At 49.3% G+C, this 18,859-nt stretch overlaps 1 protein-coding gene across 2 annotated transcripts in view; it reads left to right on the top strand.

Moving 5' to 3' along the window:
- Positions 1–18,167, top strand: part of TBX4 (T-box transcription factor 4) — a 40,211-nt gene extending 22,044 nt beyond the window's left edge. For both annotated transcript variants that reach the window (XM_029081599.2, XM_029081598.2), the window contains exons 4-9: positions 953–1,072; positions 3,235–3,382; positions 12,304–12,456; positions 13,998–14,086; positions 14,228–14,463; positions 16,070–18,167. In XM_029081599.2, the coding sequence (XP_028937432.1) occupies positions 953–1,072; positions 3,235–3,382; positions 12,304–12,456; positions 13,998–14,086; positions 14,228–14,463; positions 16,070–16,686 (1,363 nt within the window). In that variant the 3' untranslated portion in view covers positions 16,687–18,167. The remainder of the gene's footprint in view (positions 1–952; positions 1,073–3,234; positions 3,383–12,303; positions 12,457–13,997; positions 14,087–14,227; positions 14,464–16,069) is intronic.
- The last annotated feature ends 692 nt before the right edge of the window (positions 18,168–18,859 follow it).

Below are 18,859 nucleotides of genomic sequence, written 5' to 3'. Positions count from 1 at the left end.
GGAGAGTACGCTACAAGAACAAACAGTCGCATTCCTTGCCCTCAAGGAGCTAGAGGGAATGCACGTTCACATTCCCTGCCCTTCCGTTGGATAGGGGGAGGCCTCTGTACCCCCCCACTCGGTCCATCAATCGTAGTTATCGAGCGCTGTTTGTGGAGCTCTGTACTAAGTGCTTGGGAGAGCATTCAATCATTTACTGAGTGCTTACTGAGTGCAGAGCACTCTACTAAGCACTTGGGAGAGTACAGTATAACAGAACCCCAACCCATCCCCCCTTCCCCGGGAGGACCAGTGTGGGGGACCAGTGTGTTTGAACGGACTTTTCAGTCACTACTCGAGCCGAACGGATTCATTTTAGGAAAGACCTTCTTGTCCGCGGGGGCCGTGCACCACTGTTACAGGAAGTTTGTGGAGGCTCCATCCCTGGAGACTGTAAAAGAAAATACAGCAGACTGCAGGCTGTTCATGGTGGGTCAGACCTGCACCTGCCTCCGGAAGCCCCTGCCAACTCCAGGAGTCTCTGAGTCTGGAAGTGGGAGCTAGGATAAGGGTGGGCCGGGGGGGATCTGAATAATTTTGTAAATAAACAACAAGCCAATTAAAATATCTCAGGGATTTTGTGGTGAGGAGGATCCCAGACCATGGAGAAAGGAGCTGGCAGAAACCCCAGGGTCCAACTGCTCCAACTCTCTGAGGAGACTCCGGCATTCAGGCCATGGGCCTGAAATTCTATCCTCTGCTCACCCCAGACTTGGTCTTGTGCTCCAGGCTCCAGTTTGTGATGGGGGAGAAAAAAAAGAGGAAAGCGACGCTGAGATGCTGAGACTTGAGTATAGGTACCCTTTTAAAACACTCTGAATAGTGTCTGCTCTATCCCCTTTCCCCTGCCTAGGCCCTGGCAGACCACCATTTCTGGCAGACCACTCATCCGTTTCCTTTTGACTTCTTCCAGGAGGATGTTCCCTAGCTACAAGGTGAAGGTTACAGGCATGAACCCTAAGACCAAATACATCTTGCTGATTGACATTGTCCCTGCGGATGATCATCGTTACAAGTTCTGTGACAACAAATGGTAAGAGGCCGTGGGCTCCTCGTGCTCCTGGCTATTTCCCTCCTGTTGTATAGCCTAGGGATTGTGCCCTGGAGTACTTCATTCTGCCGGGACCTGTTGAAGTTCAATTCCAGAGCAAAACCAACCGTCGATTATCCGGTTTGTGGATTTCCCAAGCCATTTTTCTCTTCTCCACCTCTCCGTCATTTTGCTGCTTGTTAGCACCTTCCATAGCAGGTGAGCGAGGAGAGGAAGCTTAGCCTATTTTGCTCCTTGCCAGCGGCTTTGTGAAAGGCCTGCTGGAGGAGGGGAGGTCGAAGCAATTGGCTAAAATGAGGTTTTTAGATCATCTGGGTAATTTCCTTCCTCTCCCTCACCTTTCCCTTCCATCTATGGATAATTGGGAGTTAGCTGTACTTGGAGAAGGGGACCAGAAAGGGAAGATATAAGCCTGTGGGAGGAACAGAAATTGTATCTTTACTTCTCCACAGTGTTGGTTTCACTGGGAAAGTGGGACTAAATGTAGGACTCACTGGCCAATAGCCACTTATTCCTCATCTCCCTTCTCTCCTGTGACCTGTTCCTTTCTGGGTTTCAGTTTCTCCACCTGTAGTCAGGGGTTGCTTATGTATGCGTAGATACTCGGAGCATTTCTTTTTATTCTTTAAACTTAGTCCTGTGAATAGCCTCTTTCCCTCTTGCTTGGGACAAGTACCAATTTATTCTTGGAAAGTTACATCGTTTCCCTCCCGTGTATTTCCTGGGGAAGGTAGATTGAGAACAGGTAGACTTTTTGTACCCAAATGAAAGGCTGTTTGGTGCTATCATTGGCAGACAGATCTCTCAATACCCTGTCCCCCTTCACTTCTTTTAGCTCAGGATGTGGTCTTGGTTCCAGAATGTTTTTTAAAATTTAAGATGTTTTGCTTATGGCAATGGCCTAAAGGAATAGCTGAAGAGCTACCAAACAAGCTAGTAAACTGGATTTGCCATGCTTTTGTGCACACTGACACCCGAGACAGTAGTGTTCAGGTGCAAATTGACAGCTCACCACCAGGGAATTTTGTAACGGGGGGTGGGGGGGGATCGGAGGAAGGTGTTTAAAGACTAGAACTACTCTATGCTGCTCAAGTTCATTCATTCAATCGTATTTATTGAGCGCTTACTGTGTGCAGAGCACTGTGCTAAGCGCTTGGAATGTACAATTTGGCAACAGATAGAGACAATCCCTGCCCTAGTAGTGCTTTGCCTGGAATCAGGAGTTTTGGTTCCGGGTCTCAACAACACCTTGGGCTTGATCTGAGATAGGGACAGTTTGAGGAGCTGGAGGTGATTCTGTTTTCTAGCCCTTCCCCCTCCTTTTGCCTGTCCCAAGTCTTGAATCATAAACTGCTAGCCAGCCCCCACCCCCACCTCCTCTCCACTCCCCAACCCCCAACTTTGTTCTGTTTCCTGGGCATCTGCTTGCACAGCCCTAATCATGGCCTTGGCCAGGGGTCCTGGATTCCGAAGAGCTTCAAGACCTTTAGTTTTCTCTGGAGGCTTTCCCAGCAAACAGGCTGCTGTTTCTGGAGGTAGCCCGCGTTAAAGGCGGGACTGGATTGGGGATTCAAGTCCTGGCTCTACCTCTGACTTGCTGAGTGAATTGAGGCAAATGTCATATTCATTCAGTCATTCAATCGTATTTATTGAACGCTTACTGTGTGCAGAGCACCGTACTAAGCGCTTGGAATGTAGCACCCAGGGGCTCAGACTGTAGCTTGGCAATCCTCACTGCCAGGATATCATTCTTATTTCATTCACAGATGGGGAAATGGAAGCTAAGAGAGATGATGTGGGAAGGCAGGTTTTGTTGTTATATTAATAATAATGATATTTGTTAAGTGCTTGCTATGTGTGAAGCACTTTTCTAAGATAGACAGGGCACTCTAGGGCAGATACAAATTAATCAGAGTTGTCTCCTCATCCGTTTCTCCAGCTTCCCTAGTCTGCTTCCCCTGAAAACTAGAATTCCTTATCATTCCTCCTGCTTAAATTGTCACTCACCTGAGTGACAATGGATGCTGGAGCTTTGTATTAATCTATCAGCAAACAGTGGGCTGGGTCTGAGGGACAAGGGAAGGGGCAGGGTAGAGCCACCAATCTGAGATGGGAATAATTAACAAAGGCTGTTGTGTTGGCAGGATGGTGGCAGGTAAAGCCGAGCCTGCCATGCCTGGGAGACTGTATGTCCACCCCGACTCCCCTGCCACCGGGGCCCACTGGATGCGGCAGCTGGTCTCCTTTCAGAAGCTGAAGCTGACCAACAACCACCTGGACCCCTTTGGTCACGTGAGTGTGGGGCCCCTCTAGATAGCTGGGGGAGGAGAATTCGCCCCAAAAGAGGAGATGGGGCTCTCCGCCGTCTGAGTGCTTACAGCCTCTCACTGGCAAGTGTCCAGGTGAACTTCCTGGTTGGAATTCTCTTGCCCTCAGTTTGGGTTTTGACCTTGACCCCTTGGTCCAGGCTGGATGCATGGTGCTCCCAAACAGGTTGCATAAGCTCATTATTTTCCAATCTGGCTTCGGCAGACCCATAAAAGCGGGAACGTTTTATTTGGAAAATCTTAATTCATGTGTATTGCAGATGTAGGACTGGGAAATAACGGAGTTATCTTCCACAGCACAGATACCATATTGTCCGGTCAGTTCAAGACTAGACGGCCAGTGTCAGGGAGGTCCAAGATGACCGTAGATATGATTGTATGTAGTCTGTGTATAGTGCGTGGGTATGTAATATGTGTTGATATTGTATAGATTTTCCCAGCCAGTAATGAATGGGTGTGTATTTTGGTGGGGCCTTGATAGTCCTACCGAGAGTCATTTTGAAGAAGTCCTGTGAAACCTGAATGAAACACCAATGGAGTAGCTCAGTAAGGGACAACTGTAAGTGGTTCACCCTGAACATAGATGTTTATGCTGCACAGGTTTTCACTGTGAGAGTAAACATAGAGGTTTCATATTTTCAGAGCGTGGTGTGTATTTTTCATATGGCCCACAGTTAAACTATGAAGTATGTACATAGAGATAACTTAAATTTGTATTTTTTTTCTGTTAAGAATTATTCAAACTATTGGTAAGAGTCCTCAGAAATGTTGCTTCTTGAAACTAGAAGGACTAACCACAGCATTTTGGTGGTGGCAGGGGTAGGGAACTCTTCAAACTGGCCCCCTCCTCTTACACTAAACTTTTCTTAGCCTAGGTGCTTGTTCTTCAGCATCTACTGTTAATCCATATTGAGGACCTCCTAGTATGTGTTTTATCTCCTTCATTATAAATATGTGAACTCTTTTCCTATCCACAAGGCGGCCAGAGATAAAAATACTTTTTAAAATTCAATTGTCAATATAAGGAAATAAGGAAACCCTTACTCATACTGCATGAAATTCTCAACCCAAATGAGTGCTCTGAAATCACCAAACCATCTAGGTGGTTATACTAGTTTAAATTTAGGCTCAATGTTTCAGTGGGTTTATGAACGACAGATGTAGAAAAAGCAAGCAGACCTTTTTATTTTGGGCCATATTGAAAGTAGAACAGGTCCAGTTGTCTATATATTCATCCTACAATACGTTTCCTCTCTATAGAGATGCCCACAGCGTGGATATATACCACAGTGTCTCGAGACTTTTGTAATATTGTTAGAATTCCTTGAGCAAAAGTGTATATCGGCGGGGCTGGTAGTACCCCTGGAGGAGGAAAATCGCTGCCCCAGTGTTTAGGGTTTAAGCTAAGCCCCACTATCTTTGTCTCTGTTTTTTTTTTTTTAATCTCTTTGGGTTTGAAGGGCAGTGGGGCATAAAGGGAAAAGGGCTTCTCCATTAAGCCTCCTAGATAGAAAACCACGTATCACCCTCACAGCCTCCTGGGCCTGATGACCCTGGCCAAGCACAGCTGTTCAGTCTGTCCCTTCCCTTCCCTCAGGATATGGCCTTGAACCAGGCAAAACCAAGGCTCCCTCCCCACAGGGCCCCAGCGGAGGAGCCCTAGAACCCAGGAGGTCTGCGCAGGATTGAGATGGGCAAGCGTCCCGTCCCTTACACACACACAGAGCGGCGCCTCTTTAATCCACAGGCCCTAGGGGGAGGGTGCAACTTGGGCGAGAGCATGAGGATGGGGGTTATGGAGTGGGAAGAGGGAAAGGTCTTCTCTTGCCAAAAGTGAGATGGGAAAAAGCTCAAACAAGGTTTAAAAAGGGACTCGGAGCCTCCCGAGAGGGATTTTATGCAGCAGCTTTTAATCATGTTTCCCTATAAAACCTTCAAACCTGGTGGAAACTTCTGGAGACTCCCCCTCCTGGAAGTGAAAATGGAATGATCCATGGTTGTGGTACCCGTACTTGGCTACTGGAGGGAGTTGATAGAGTGGGTTGGGGAGTGGTTCTCCTTCCAGAAAAGCCGGAAAAACACTTCTTATAATCTCCTTTCACGTTGTCCTTCTCCCTGACTTCCTTTTCCTCTTCCTTCTCTCCCTTGATCACACCATCCTCACCACCCCTTCCTTCCCTGCCAGTTGCACAAAACAGTCATTCTAGTCATAGGGTGGTCATGGTACCTGGGTTAGGAGTACATATTGCCTTTTCTCATTCTGTTATTGTGTCCTTAGGAGCTAACTATATGGTAGTTTGGGGTGGGGGCAAATAAAGGATAAGAGTAAATTCCGCATGCTGCTTCATGGTTACACTGCTCTCTGTCTTGTTTTTACTAGTGCAAGTGGGATTAGGAACCAGTTTTTGTTGCATTTGAGCTCAACTTTATCTTGAGAATTCTTGGTTTAAGGACACCAGTCAGCAAGACTGAATAGAGCTTCTTTGTAAGGGCCTCTTGTTTGGCCTTCATGTCTGCCCAATTGACAGCTAAGGCATATGGCCTTGCCCCAATTCCAACCCACCTACACTTATGTCTATTCTGAGGACACCCAAGCTGGCCAAAAGAATGTGGAGACAGATGGTGGGGAAGGTGGAGGGTGGCACTTTGTGTCCATCAGCTGTGCCAATATCAGGATGCCCTAGAGTGGATTGGAATGCAGGGTAGTGGTTCATAAGACTCACCTCTAACCGCCCCATTAGACTATAAACTCCTTAAGGGTAGGCATCATGCTGTAGTGTATCCTCCCAAGTGCTTAGCTCAGTGTTCTGCATAAAGTAAGTGCTTATAAAATACTATTGACTGATTGGCCTCCACCCTGATGCCTTCGCAACCACCTTTAGCGCTCCTGTACGCCAATGTACACACTCTACTATTTAAGTCCTTATTCTTCCACGTATTCATCTTTCCCTTCTCCTTTTCCCTCTTCTTTGTAATTTGCATCTTTAAGCTCCTTGGGTGCAAGGATTGTGTCTTCTAACACTATTGTATTCTCCAAGCATTTAGTTTAGAACTTGGTGCTCTGCTCACCCTAGGCGTTCAATAAATATTACTGATCAAGCAATCATATTGATAGATTGAAATGCCTCTCCTGGTATTTGTTTCCTCCATTTGAACCCACTCATTGCTAGCATTAGTCAGCAAGTGAGTGTCAGATTTGCCCCGCAAGGTTTCATAGCTGTGGTAGCTTTCTACTGAAAATCTAATTGGAAAAACTCACTCTCATGTGGGGTAGAGGTTAGTACCTGTGTTGTGTGGGAAGGCAGGAAGTCTAGTTGGCTCAACTGCTGGCTTTATCGGCAAGATTTGAGTCAGGTGTGAATTCTGAAGAGTTGTTGGGACAAAGGATATGAGGGACAACTGCCGTGTCATTGACTCCTCTTCCTCTTAGCTTCTCCCTATCTTCTTTCATTCCTCTTTTCCCTTCTCTCAGGTCTACAGGCAAAGCAAAAAATGGATCATTGAGACAATTATCCCCAAAATTCAGGGCTCCAAACACCTCAGCTTGAATAATAATCGATTCCGTTTTCTGTCTTGGCTCCAGCAGAGCTTGCTTACTTGGGAAATTTATAGGTTCAGGACTTCCTCTTTACTCTCAATGGGCCGGGTACCATGGACAAGCCCCTTTTACCCGTAATCTCTCCTCTTCTCTCCAGTTCCATCTAGAATGCAGCAAGGAGCACAGTTGACTCCCTCTAGTCTGCTAGAATGAAGACAAGGGCGACTGCGTCCTAGACTGAGTGTGCCTCACCAGTGGTACCAGAGTCCTTGGAAGTCATCCGCCAGTTGCGTCCGTCTTTTTCTTTTCCAAGTCCAACTCCTTTCTCTTCTTGGTCCGCCCCAACCACTTTCCTCCCTTCAGCTCTAAATGGACTGCTAGGTGTTCCATTTAATAATAATGTTGGTATTTGTTAAGCGCTTACTATGTGCAGAGCACTGTTCTAAGCGCTGGGGTAGATACAGGGTAATCAGGTTGTCCCACGCGAGGCTCACAGTTAATCCCCACTTTACAGATGAGGGAACCGAGGCACAGAGAAGTTAAGTGACCTGCCCACAGTCACACAGCTGACAAGTGGCAGAGCCGGGATTCGAACCCATGACCTCTGACTCCCAAGCCCGGGCTCTTTACAATGAGCCACGCTGCTTCTCTAGGGTTCCATTTGGTTTTGGCAATTTTCACCTGCTTGTCCGGAAACCAAGAAATGAAGCCTTCTCTGTGAATTAGGCCCAGACTTTGGAGATAATTCAGATTCAGGGGCAGCTTGGCCAGAGGAAGAAGGTGGTGCTGGGATAGCCAATTCCAAGCAGCCTTTGGCTCCTCTGGAATGGCAAACCTTGTTCAGCTACTAAAAGAATTTGAAAGAACCCCCTATCACAATAGTAGTAGTAATATTCATTGAGCACCCATTTGGTGCAGCGCTCTGTGCTTGGCACTGGGGAAGTACAGAACAAAGGAGTAACACGTTCCCTGTCCACAAGGAGTTTACATTCTGGTTTCTAATTTTTGTGGAAAACCTGTCAAGCTCTGGAGCCTAGGTTTTTAGCCATTGCAGGGTGAGCTATTTGTTTGATTGTAAAGTCCCTGTGGGCAGGGAGTATGTCCTTTGCTTCAGCTTTCCCTTCCTAAGTGCTAATCCAGTGTGTTGCACTCAATAAATACCATGACTACTGGGAACATCTTTGGAGCTGCTCTCATCACTAGGTGCAATGGAAAAAATCCTTCCCTCTTCTCTGTACTAATTTGCAGTGCCAGCCATAGTGGAAGGGGGAGTGGGGAGGGCTTGGCCAGGCTGCCATTTATTAGATGGGAACACTCTTTTCTGTGGGGAATAACTGGTGATTGGAATTCCAGAAATGCTTCCGCGTTGGAAAAGCGTAGCGGGCAGCTTCAGCCGGAGCGCGCTGTCTGTGTGGGCCGCGTGTGTTTGTACAGCTGGAGAGAGGGATGATGGGCCGGTTAACCCGCTTGGTTTTTGGAGCAGTGTTGGCAAAGTTTACTCATTCATAGAGATTGGGAAAAGAGGTTTCTTCTACCCGCCCATCTCCCTTCCCATTGAGGCCAGGGGATTGTTGCTGTGTCTGCTCAGCTTGGTTTCTCCTTAGATCAAGGCTCTTGGCAAAGCCCAAAAGGAAGTGGAGATTTGTCAATTATCTGGTTAATTTGATCCATGTGGATTATTTTGGCCCGTGCTGTCCGGTTTGGCTGTCTACATGTATCAAATTAACTGGTTAATTAGCCAACCCAGAGTGAAGTGGGTATTAGTCACACACAGTCTAACCATGCTTTATGGAGCATAAGTTCAGCTCCAGTTACCCCAGGGTAGGGGAGTTTGAATTGTCCCCTCTCGCCAAGTGGGTCGGAGCCAAAAGACCACCTCTAGCCTGGGTGTGGTGTTTAATCCTTTCTGAGCTCCTTCTCCTAGAGGAAAGCACTGTATTCCGTCCCAAAGTCTCAGCTGCCTTTGGGGAAGTGAGAACAGGGAGAGTAGAATCATCCTCATCATCCCCAACCATCTCCCTCTCTGTTGGAGCTGAGAGTGCTAATAGCAAGAGCACTTCTCTTGCTGCTGAAAGGGAATAGGAGGTGCTGAGAGAGATTCCCTAATGAGAGGAGGGCCAACTCTCTTATATTGTATTTTCCCAAGTGCTTGGTACAGTTCTCTGCACACAGCACTCAATAAATACGAGTGATTGAAGGAGTAGTGACTGGGCCATGTCAGAACAGGTGCCTGTAGCTGTTTCACCCTCACTTTTTATCTCGTCCATGTGATGGGAGTATTGGGTTCTCTCTGTCTGCAGACTCCTCATTTATGTCTTTCCTGTCTCAACTGATCCGACTGGCCTCGCCTCTCTCCTAGAAGTGATGGGGTGGTGACTCTGCCTCTCTGGCTTGGGCTTGAGAGATTTCACTCTTTCTGGCTCAGCTACTGGGTCTCTTTGTTCTTCTGCCTTTTTCCCTCTTGGTTACTGCTGATCATTTGGGGTGTTGTCACTAAATGATGTAATTTTCTCTTCCATCCTGCTCTCCTTGGCGAGGTTTGATCTCTTGGGTCTGCTGTGTCTGGATAGCAAAATGAGAAGTGGAAATTTGGCCATTATACCATTAATATGATTGATGAAGAGAACCATATAGGCTATTATGGGCCCCAAAGTGATTTGGTTCTTTACAGGGCACAAAGTAATTGAGTAATTATCACTAACTTTAGTTAATCAATATTTACTGAACATTTACAGTGTGCAGAGCACTATACTAAGTGCTTTTAAGAGTACAGTAGAGTAGGTAGAATGGTCCCTGCCTTCGAGGAGCTTACAATCTGGTGGAAGATCAATCAGTAATATTTATTGAGCACTTACTGCGGCAAGATCCCTGTACCAAATATCAATCAATTGTATTTATTGAGCGCTGATTGTGTGCAGGACACTGTACTAAGTGCTTGGGAGAGTACAACAAAATACAGTAGAGTAGGTAAACATTAAAGTTTCAGAAAGGGGAAGCAACCAAGTATAAGGATATAAATAATAATAATAATAATTAGGGTATTTATTAAGCACTTACTGTGTGCCAGGCACTGTACTAAATGCTGGGGTAGATACAAGCCAACTGAGTTGGACACAGTCCCTGTCCCACTTAGAAGCTCACAGTCTCAATTCCCATTTTACAGATGAGGTAACTGAGGTACAGCGAAATGAAGTGATGTGCCCAAGGTCACCCAGCAGACAAGTGGCTGAGTCGGGATTAGAACCCAAGACCTTCTGACTCCCAGGCCCAGGCTCTATCCACTATACCATGGTGCAGTGTGGGTGGGGCGACTAAGTGCTTTGGAGTGTAGACTTAATTGCAAAGGTGACAGAGAAGGGAGGGCGATTGAGATGGGGAGATATGTTGCGAAGATACTGTGTGTGTGTGGTGTGTGTGTGTGTGTTTGTATGTGTAGGTAGCATGAGGCTGAGGCATTTCTGCTCTCATTTTGCTCTGTTTTCTGTCTCTGGTCGGCCTGCGCTGAAGCTGTGTCTGCGTTATTCAGCAGTTTCACTAACAGCTGCAAATTCGCAGTGTCCCTCTGGGTTTAGCCAGAAAGATTTTTGCCCTCTGCTCTTTGCCCCTGAGAGTCATGTGCTTCCCCTCTGTCCCCCACTAGGCCAGAAATGCTGTAGGTGCCCAGATCTGGGCATGCCTTGTAATGTGCAGGAAGATGTCAGGATGAAGGGAAAGCCTGTGGAGGGGGATGAAATCCACCCATCATCCCTAAACCTCACCAAACGGTGTCTTTAATCTTCACCCATTCTGTCACCAAACGTTGCTCTTCGGAAGCTAGATGACCTGCAGAAAGGTTTCCCTCCTCTCCCTGCCTTTTCCCTCACTCTTCTATCTATTTCCCTACTGGGGGTTTTGAGGCTTGACTCATCCAAACTACTGCCGTCTCTTCTCCCGTCTCTGCAAAGCTTCCTCTCTTTCCAACTGTCACTTGGGAACTTCACAGAGAGGCCCAGGGGCCTGGCTACCACTACCTCTGCCCCACATCCAGGTCATTGCAGAGGATGGGGCATTCCAGGTCAGTCAATGAATAGCCTATATTGAGCACTTACTGTATGCAGAGCACTATACTAAACTGGTAGGGGCATACGATACAGTAGAGTAGGTAGACATAATCCCCATCCTTAAGATGTTTACAGCCTAGTGGGGGCCACAGACATTAAAATTACACAAAGGGGAAGTGGCAGAATATGGGGATATATATGTAAGTGCTATGGGGATGGGTTGGTTATCAAAGTCAAGGAGTACTGACCTAAGTGCAGGGTGAGGAGATAATAATAATAGTAATTGTGATATTTAAGGGCTTACTATGTGCCAAGCGTGGATACTCAATCCCTGTCCCACGTGGGGCTCACAATCTCGATCCCCATTTTACAGATGAGATAACTAAGGCACAGAGTGAAGTGACTGGCGTCACCACCTCCCTCGGGTTGGGCCCTTCCAGATGCCAGACCCTCCCTCGACTCCCCTGACCCTGGCCTTTTCTGGCCCAGCCCCCACTGTGCCACGGTGGGGCTGGGAGGAAGCGGGTCCTGTGGTGGATGGGAAAGGAGCTAAAAGGGAAAGGGAAAAGGAGTAGGAGCCCGACAGGGGAAGGGTTAACAGGCGGCCCGGGCCGCACTGATAAAATGCCCCAAATTCCTCATTCTGCCTCCGGTGGGGGGCGGGGGCTGTCTGGAAACTGTCAACAATAAAAAATACATTTTAATGGCACACGATGCCGCCGCGGCTACCGTGGGGAGAGCCCTGCCGCGACGAGCTGAAAGGGCCCGGGCCCCTCCCTCGCCCGCCTCCGATCGGGGCTGCCGTTTCCCAGCCTGCGGGGTTGGGGGCCAACCGGGTCGCCCTGGGGCCTCCCCAGGTCATAGGGGAGCAGCAGCCTCTGTCTCTAGGGCATCCAGAAAAAGCCACAGCGTCGGCTCCGGCTCTGCCTGTCCGAGCTCCAGCCCTTGGGAGTAGAAGAAGGGGAGGCTAAGGGAGGTTTAGGCCTGGCCGGGCTGGGGGAGGTTGGGGTAAGTGGGGGATGAGGGAAGGAAGATGGCTTGAGGCCAGGGTTTCACACCCTCCACTCCTCCCTGAGTCTCCCGCCAGATCAGCCACGAGTCCGAGAGCAGGGGGAAGGTGACGGGACTCTCTGCCTACAGCCTCTGCCCCTGAGGACTAGGGCCGTAGTTTGGCTGACTAGCCCAGCTGCTTGGGGGTCTTAGCTGCACCCAGGAGGTGCCGGATATCCCTCTGGCCACCGGCCCCCATTCGGGCAGCATGCGGTCCCCAGCGGCCGGGGGACCTCACACGGGACGGCTCTTTTCCAGATTATCCTCAACTCCATGCACAAGTACCAGCCGCGGCTGCACATCGTCAAGGCTGATGAAAACAACGCTTTTGGCTCCAAGAACACGGCTTTCTGCACTCACGTGTTCCCGGAGACCTCCTTCATCTCGGTCACCTCGTACCAGAACCACAAGGTACCCCTCCCGCACCCCCGCACCCTCCGCCGGCCCGAAGCCCAGTGAGGCCGGCCGGGAGCCCCCACCCGATAGCCCTGCTAATAGGGAACAGGGACTGGGGGGAGGCACCGCGCGTGGACCCCATAGAAACCGAGCCCGAGAGCTGCCAGGCCAAAACAGGCACCAGGTGTATGACAGGACAACCAGTTCCCAGAAAAGACCCGTAGCCATTAGAGGAGGAGGAGGCCAAGGGCAAAGGGAGAGGTGGTAGGAATACCTTGGCAGCAGCCCTCAACCCTGTGCCTAATGAATCGAGGAGCTCATAAACTAGGGGATGCCACTCAGAGCAGCAAGCAAATCTAATAATGACCAGCAAAGCTGACTCGTAAATCTCAAGTGAAAAGTAATTACTGTGTATGCATTTAGGGAGACACACCAGGAATGTGGGCCTGAAACGCTGCAGTGAGGAGCCAGCACTGTGGTTAGGATTTGAGGCAGCGGCGGCTTTGTCTCTCTTCCTCTTCTCTCCTCTTTCCTTGGCACGGCCGCGGGAAGGGATGCCGGGTCGGGCTGGCCCCTAGATCTGGGTTGCCAGATGGAAAAAGCACAAAATAAGTATCGTGGGGCACAGGCCTGCTGAGAATGAGCCGTGGGATTCGGGGAAGAGACGGTCCTGTCCCTGGGATAGAGGCTCCCCTTGCCTCCGCCCCCGGCTGGCCCAAAGCGGTTCCATATTAGCTCCTCGTTTGTCTAGGGGTAGAGGTTCAGGCTGTTGGCTAAAATAAGGTTTGGGGATGATCCTAGATCTCATTTATTCAACCGTCTCTGCCGCTCCTTCTATAACCCAGATAGTTGAGAGTTGACTCTAATAATCTGTGTGGGTAACAAGGTGTGAGGCTTATACCTTTCCCCTAATTTGTCCCTGGGAGCGTTGCCTCCGAGCCATCACCTGTGCCATCTCCACACTTGGACTACTTTCCCCACTCTTCCTATAGTCGTTGAGGGATTCCTGGAACACCTGGAGTTTAGGTGGGAGGGTCAATTAGGGGTGACTTCCTGGTGGAGGTGAGCTGTCAGTAGACTTTTTTTAAGGAAGTGGTTTGGCGAAAAGAGGATGGGAGAGCCGTTCGGATTGACTTAAGAGGAAGGAGAGTTGTTAATAATAATAATAATAATGTTAGTATTTGTAAAGTGCTTACTATGTGCAGAGCACTGTTCTAAGCGCTAGGGTAGATGCAGGGTAATCAGGTTGTCCCACGTGAGGCTCACAGTCTTAATCCCCATTTTACAGATGAGGGAACTGAGGCCCAGAGAAGTTAAGTGACTTGCCCACAGTCATACAGCTGACAAATGGCAGAGCAGGGCCTGAAGATGGGCTCCAGTGAGGGGAGGAGGGACTCAAGTCAGGAGAAGTGGGGTGATGACTACTTTCTTGGGTCCCAGGCCCCAGAAGTCCCCAGGGGCTTTGATGAACAGGATCTCTGCCTCTCCTGGTGATGTGGATATTGGTGCAGGAAGGAGCAAGCCCATGACTGTTTTTTTTTGTTCTCCCGTGACAGATCACCCAGCTGAAAATCGAGAACAACCCCTTTGCCAAGGGTTTCCGGGGCAGCGACGATAGTGACCTACGTGTGGCTCGGCTACAGAGGTGTGAAGGGAATCGGTGCCTCCCCGCCAGGGTTTGAACCCTGGCGGGGTTGAAGCCTAGAGGGGCAGGGGAGGGGAAGGCATGGCCAGGGACAACCAGAGCAGGTACTCACTGAGTCTCTCTTTCCCCCGCCCCTTACAGTAAAGAATATCCTGTGATCTCCAAGAGCATCATGCGGCAGAGACTTGTCTCCACTCAGCTTTCCACCAAGCCGGATGTGAGTCCCCTGCATGGCCCCCACCAGGCCCTGCAGCACTATCAATATGAGAATGGAGCCCACATGCAGTTTGCCACAGCTGATGCTCAGGACCTGCCCCTCAACACCTTCCCAGCACAGAGAGACTCAGGGCTCTTCTATCACTGCCTGAAGAGACGAGGTAACTGTCCTTCCGACCGAACTGTTCTACACCTCGTGCTGGCTGTCATGCTAGGTTTTCTTGGCAGTGGTTTGCTTGGTCTTCCGAGAGAGTTAGGCCTGGGGGATGCTTCCGGTCCATGCCATTTGTCCTCGCCGCTCCTTCCTCTCTCCTTGCTGTTTGTGTTCTCCTGGATAACCAGATGACTAAATGTATATTTAGATACTGGAGGAGATTAAAGCCAAAATAAAGAAGCCTGGGGAATTTAGGCCATACAGGGCTCTATCTAGAGCTACAAAGGGTGTTTTCCCACAAACAACTCCTCTCCCTCATACTCCTATAATGGTGTAACCACTGAGTAATTCAGAGGAAAGGGGGAGAAGAGGGGAATGAGGTGGAGTAGGAGGATCTGGAATAGGGACATGGACTGGGTGAGGGGTGAGCTATGGGGGACGGAGAGCTAGTTGAAAAGGCCTTAGACCTTATCTAGAAACATGTCCAAAACCATCAGCAAGGTACCTGGTAAATGTAGAGTGCTGTGTGTAAGGCAGAAAAAGAGGATACGATAAGACCTTTTCAAAGACATCTTGGATTTATCAAGAGAAAGGCTACAGAGTCCCCCTGGTCAGGTTATCTGTGCAGGAAAGAGTGACTATCTCTATGGTAACAGAAATCGCCAAGTTATGGAAACCACAACCCTTAAATGTTTTCAGATGGACTGGGGACATCAGCATCAGCAGGATCCTCTGTGGGAGGAACAGATATTATCTTTCCAAATAGAAGGTGTTTTTTTCTTTGACTAATCCAACCCCTTCTATTTTCTGTTCAATGTAGGTTTTAGGAACGTAACTTTAGGAATTAATGTTCTTTGGGGAAATATGTGCCATAATACAATAGCAACTGTAACAACTTGGATTTATATGGTTTCTACATTTTTGGGCCAAATCTAAAGTAGGAAACCAGAGCTATCTTTCCTGAAAATTCAAGGAGAAGTCAATCTAACCTCAGCTACCTGAATAATCCAGTCAAAAGCATTCTATTTGAATTTTTCATGAAAGTAATCTGGCTTTGTCCCAAAGCTCCTCTTCTCCTTGGAGTCTCACAATATTGTCCAGACTCAAACTAGGAAATAATAATAATAATTGTGATATTTGTTAAGCGCTTACTATGTGCCAAGCACCATATTAAGCCCTAGGGTAAATTTAAGATAATCAGGTCAGAAACAGTCCATGTCCCACTTGGGGCTCAGAGTCCCACATGAGCAACAGACATTTAATCCCCATTTTACTGATGAGGAATTGAGGTGCAGAGAAGTTCAGACACTTGCCCAAGGTCCTTCAGGAGGCAAGTGGCAGAGCTGGGAAAGCAGCAAGGTGGAGTCAGCACTGGCCTAAACTGCAGGATTCATGTGCGTTGTGCTAGCTTATGGTGCTGCACGTGGATTCTGCCCTAACTCCTTCCCTTCCCCTTCACATGCCTTGCAGAAATACCACAGTTGATAAAAAAAAAGCTCTGGGAGCCCTATCGGTGCCGTGGGCGGGAAAGTGCAGGAAGGGTCCACGTCTCTGGAACCCGAGGGGCCGTCCGGCAGGCGCCTCTCCTTAAAGGTTTGTTTCTGTCCTGGCAGAGAGCACCCGGCACTTGGACTTGCCCTGCAAGCGCTCCTACCTGGACGCCTCCTCCTCCGTTGGAGACGATCACTATTTCCGCTCGCCTCCCCCCTATGACCAACAGATGCTGAGTCCGTCCTACTGCAGCGAGGTGACCCCCCGGGAGGCCTGTATGTACTCGAGCTCGGGGGCCGAGATCGCCGGGGTGTCAGCGGTGGATGACCTCCCCCCGCCCCCCCTGAGCTGTAACATGTGGACTTCAGTCTCCCCCTACACCAGCTACAGTGTCCAGACGATGGAGACTGTGCCATACCAGCCTTTCCCCACCCACTTCACTGCCACCACCATGATGCCCCGTCTCCCCTCCATCACCAGCCAGAGCGCCCCGCCACCGGGAAACACCCACTTCAGCGTCTACAACCAAATCTCGCAGGCCCCGGGCCGGGAGCGGGGGCCGCCTGCCTCCTTCCCCCGGGAGCGTGGGCTCCCGCCGGGCTGCGAGAGGAAGCCCCCGTCTCCGCACCTGAACACTGCCAATGAATTCCTTTATTCCCAGAGCTTCTCCTTGTCTAGAGAATCGTCCTTACAGTACCATGCAGGAATGGGAACTGTGGAGAACTGGACTGACGGATGACTCCGAGGCCCAGGGCCCCGACAGAGAACGTCGACGATCCAGGACAGTGTTAATCCAGTGTTAGTACCCGTGGGTTACCGGCACTACAGAGAAACCCACACAAACGCGTGTTTCAAAGAAAGGGTGTGAGGAGGAAGGCAGTTCACTGCCCTTCTGACCCCCAGCTGATGCCGTGTCAGGGAGACGGAACAGTGACCAAGGAAGAAACTTTAGTTCTCTGGCCTGGGCCCGTCGCTATCTGACAGGACTCTTCCCAACACAGCCCCTCGGGGCTGCCGGGGTGGTGTACTATTATGAGGTTTTCAGCACAATTCCAGTTCACTCAAGCAGACAGGTCTCCTCATAGGTTGAAACTGTCCTAAATCTTGGGGCACAGAGGTGCTCTTATCTGCTGGCTTTCCGCTTCTGTTTTCTCGGGGAGCTGAGAGCCTCAAGGCATGGGTTGGTCCCCGATCTTTTTTTTCTAAATCCCCGGGCTGCTGGCTGAGAGAAAGGATGTGTGTAACATCAGCCCAGGACTGGGGCTGGTGACACGGACTCTCACCCAGCTTTGGGCAGGCTGCTTCCTCTCTCATCATCTTGGGGAAAGAATTCCCACCTTCCCTGAGGTCTGAGGAGGAAGAGGAAGGGAGATCCTCAACTGGGCAGGGCCACGGACGTGCAAAGTGCCATGTGATGCCAATTATTCTTATAGAGTATTGTCATCAACTAGTCAGTCAGCAGGGAAAAGCACGTGACCCATTGCCCCTCTTGTCAGTGATCTTGGCTGTGGCCTCAATCCCTCCGAAATCTATGGTTTCCATCTGCCTCCCAGAATTAAAACCAATCTAGCCGAGCAGGGCAGCTGGGAAGCCATTATGGATCGACTTTCAGGCATTTCTCGAAGCGGGGTCGACCTCCGAGAGATTTCCCGCTTGGAAGGAAGCAGACCCATAGCAGTAAATCGGGAATTGAGAAAACACTAGCTCCTTCAGAAGAATCCATTCCAGGGAGCTCAGCGAACCCCAAACCCGAATTTCTCTGACAGAGTCCTTCAGAGGACTTTGCCACAGAGGCTATTTTCAACTGAATCTGCCATACTGAAAGTCGCCAGACTCCGTGGGTGACTAGTGTGGACTGTAATTACATTTGGGAAATCACTACAAACTTTGCATGCTGAATAGCTATTTATATATATATTATATAAATATATATCACAAATGCAGGCCACATGTCCAATTCAGCTTTGCTTTTACAAGTGAAAATACTTAATAAAATGAATGTTGCAAGGGTTTTGGAGAGGCATCTATTTAAGATTTTTTTATTACACATTTTGATGTAAAAACTAAGAATTGGTTAGATAAAACATATATATAAATATATATATACTACAGATCAATCTATTAGAAACCACATTAGATACAGGTGGTGAACTTTATGTGTTGTTACATAGCATGGACATTTTATTTTATGTATCAGAACATAAAGCCATTTTACAACTCTGCCGTGTCCGGGTGCATTCAATCCTGACTGTGGGTCCCTTGGATTGAGATTGACGTTGCTTCTCTCTCGGCCTGAGAGATCAAGCCAGTCTCCGGAGAAAGAGCCGAGTTCTGCCACCAGCTGCTGGTCACTTTTAAATGCCACTTCCAGGTCTGATATGCAGGCGAGTCACAAGGAGAGGTGGGAGGGCCGTGCTGGAATGAGAATCCCCAGTCCTGTTTCTGGACTCGGCAGGGATGGGGCACACCCGGCATAGGATCAGGAGCGATTGAATCTCTCTCTGCGGGGGGACCAGGTTGTCTTAGCTGAAGGGAAGTCCCTCATATCTTTCCATTTTCAATAGGCAACCTCTGGAAAAAACCTGGGGCACAGCCGGGCCGGGGGTGCTGGACCCGAGTCCATCTGTCAGGAGGATGTCAGGTCCACCTGTGTGGCAAGGCTGGGATGGAAACTGTCCTGTGGATTGGTCTGGGCAGACCCAGAGAGCAAATTCTCTTTCCAAGATAATGGCCCTTGCTCACTTGCAGCACTGGCTGACCCTGTCGCTGGAGAAGCTGGTTCCCGTGTTTACCAAGAACCCCTGGGGTGAGAGAAGGTTCTTCCTGACCAACGGGGAGCCTGCAGCTGAGTCTCCAGCCTGCTCCCTGGCTTCTGGCCTGGGCTTCCCGGCTCCAAGCTCTTTTCGGGCAGC

Source organism: Ornithorhynchus anatinus, chromosome 17, assembly GCF_004115215.2.
Source record: "Ornithorhynchus anatinus isolate Pmale09 chromosome 17, mOrnAna1.pri.v4, whole genome shotgun sequence".
NCBI lineage: Eukaryota > Metazoa > Chordata > Mammalia > Monotremata > Ornithorhynchidae > Ornithorhynchus > Ornithorhynchus anatinus.
This window is presented reverse-complemented; position numbering and strand designations above follow the sequence as displayed.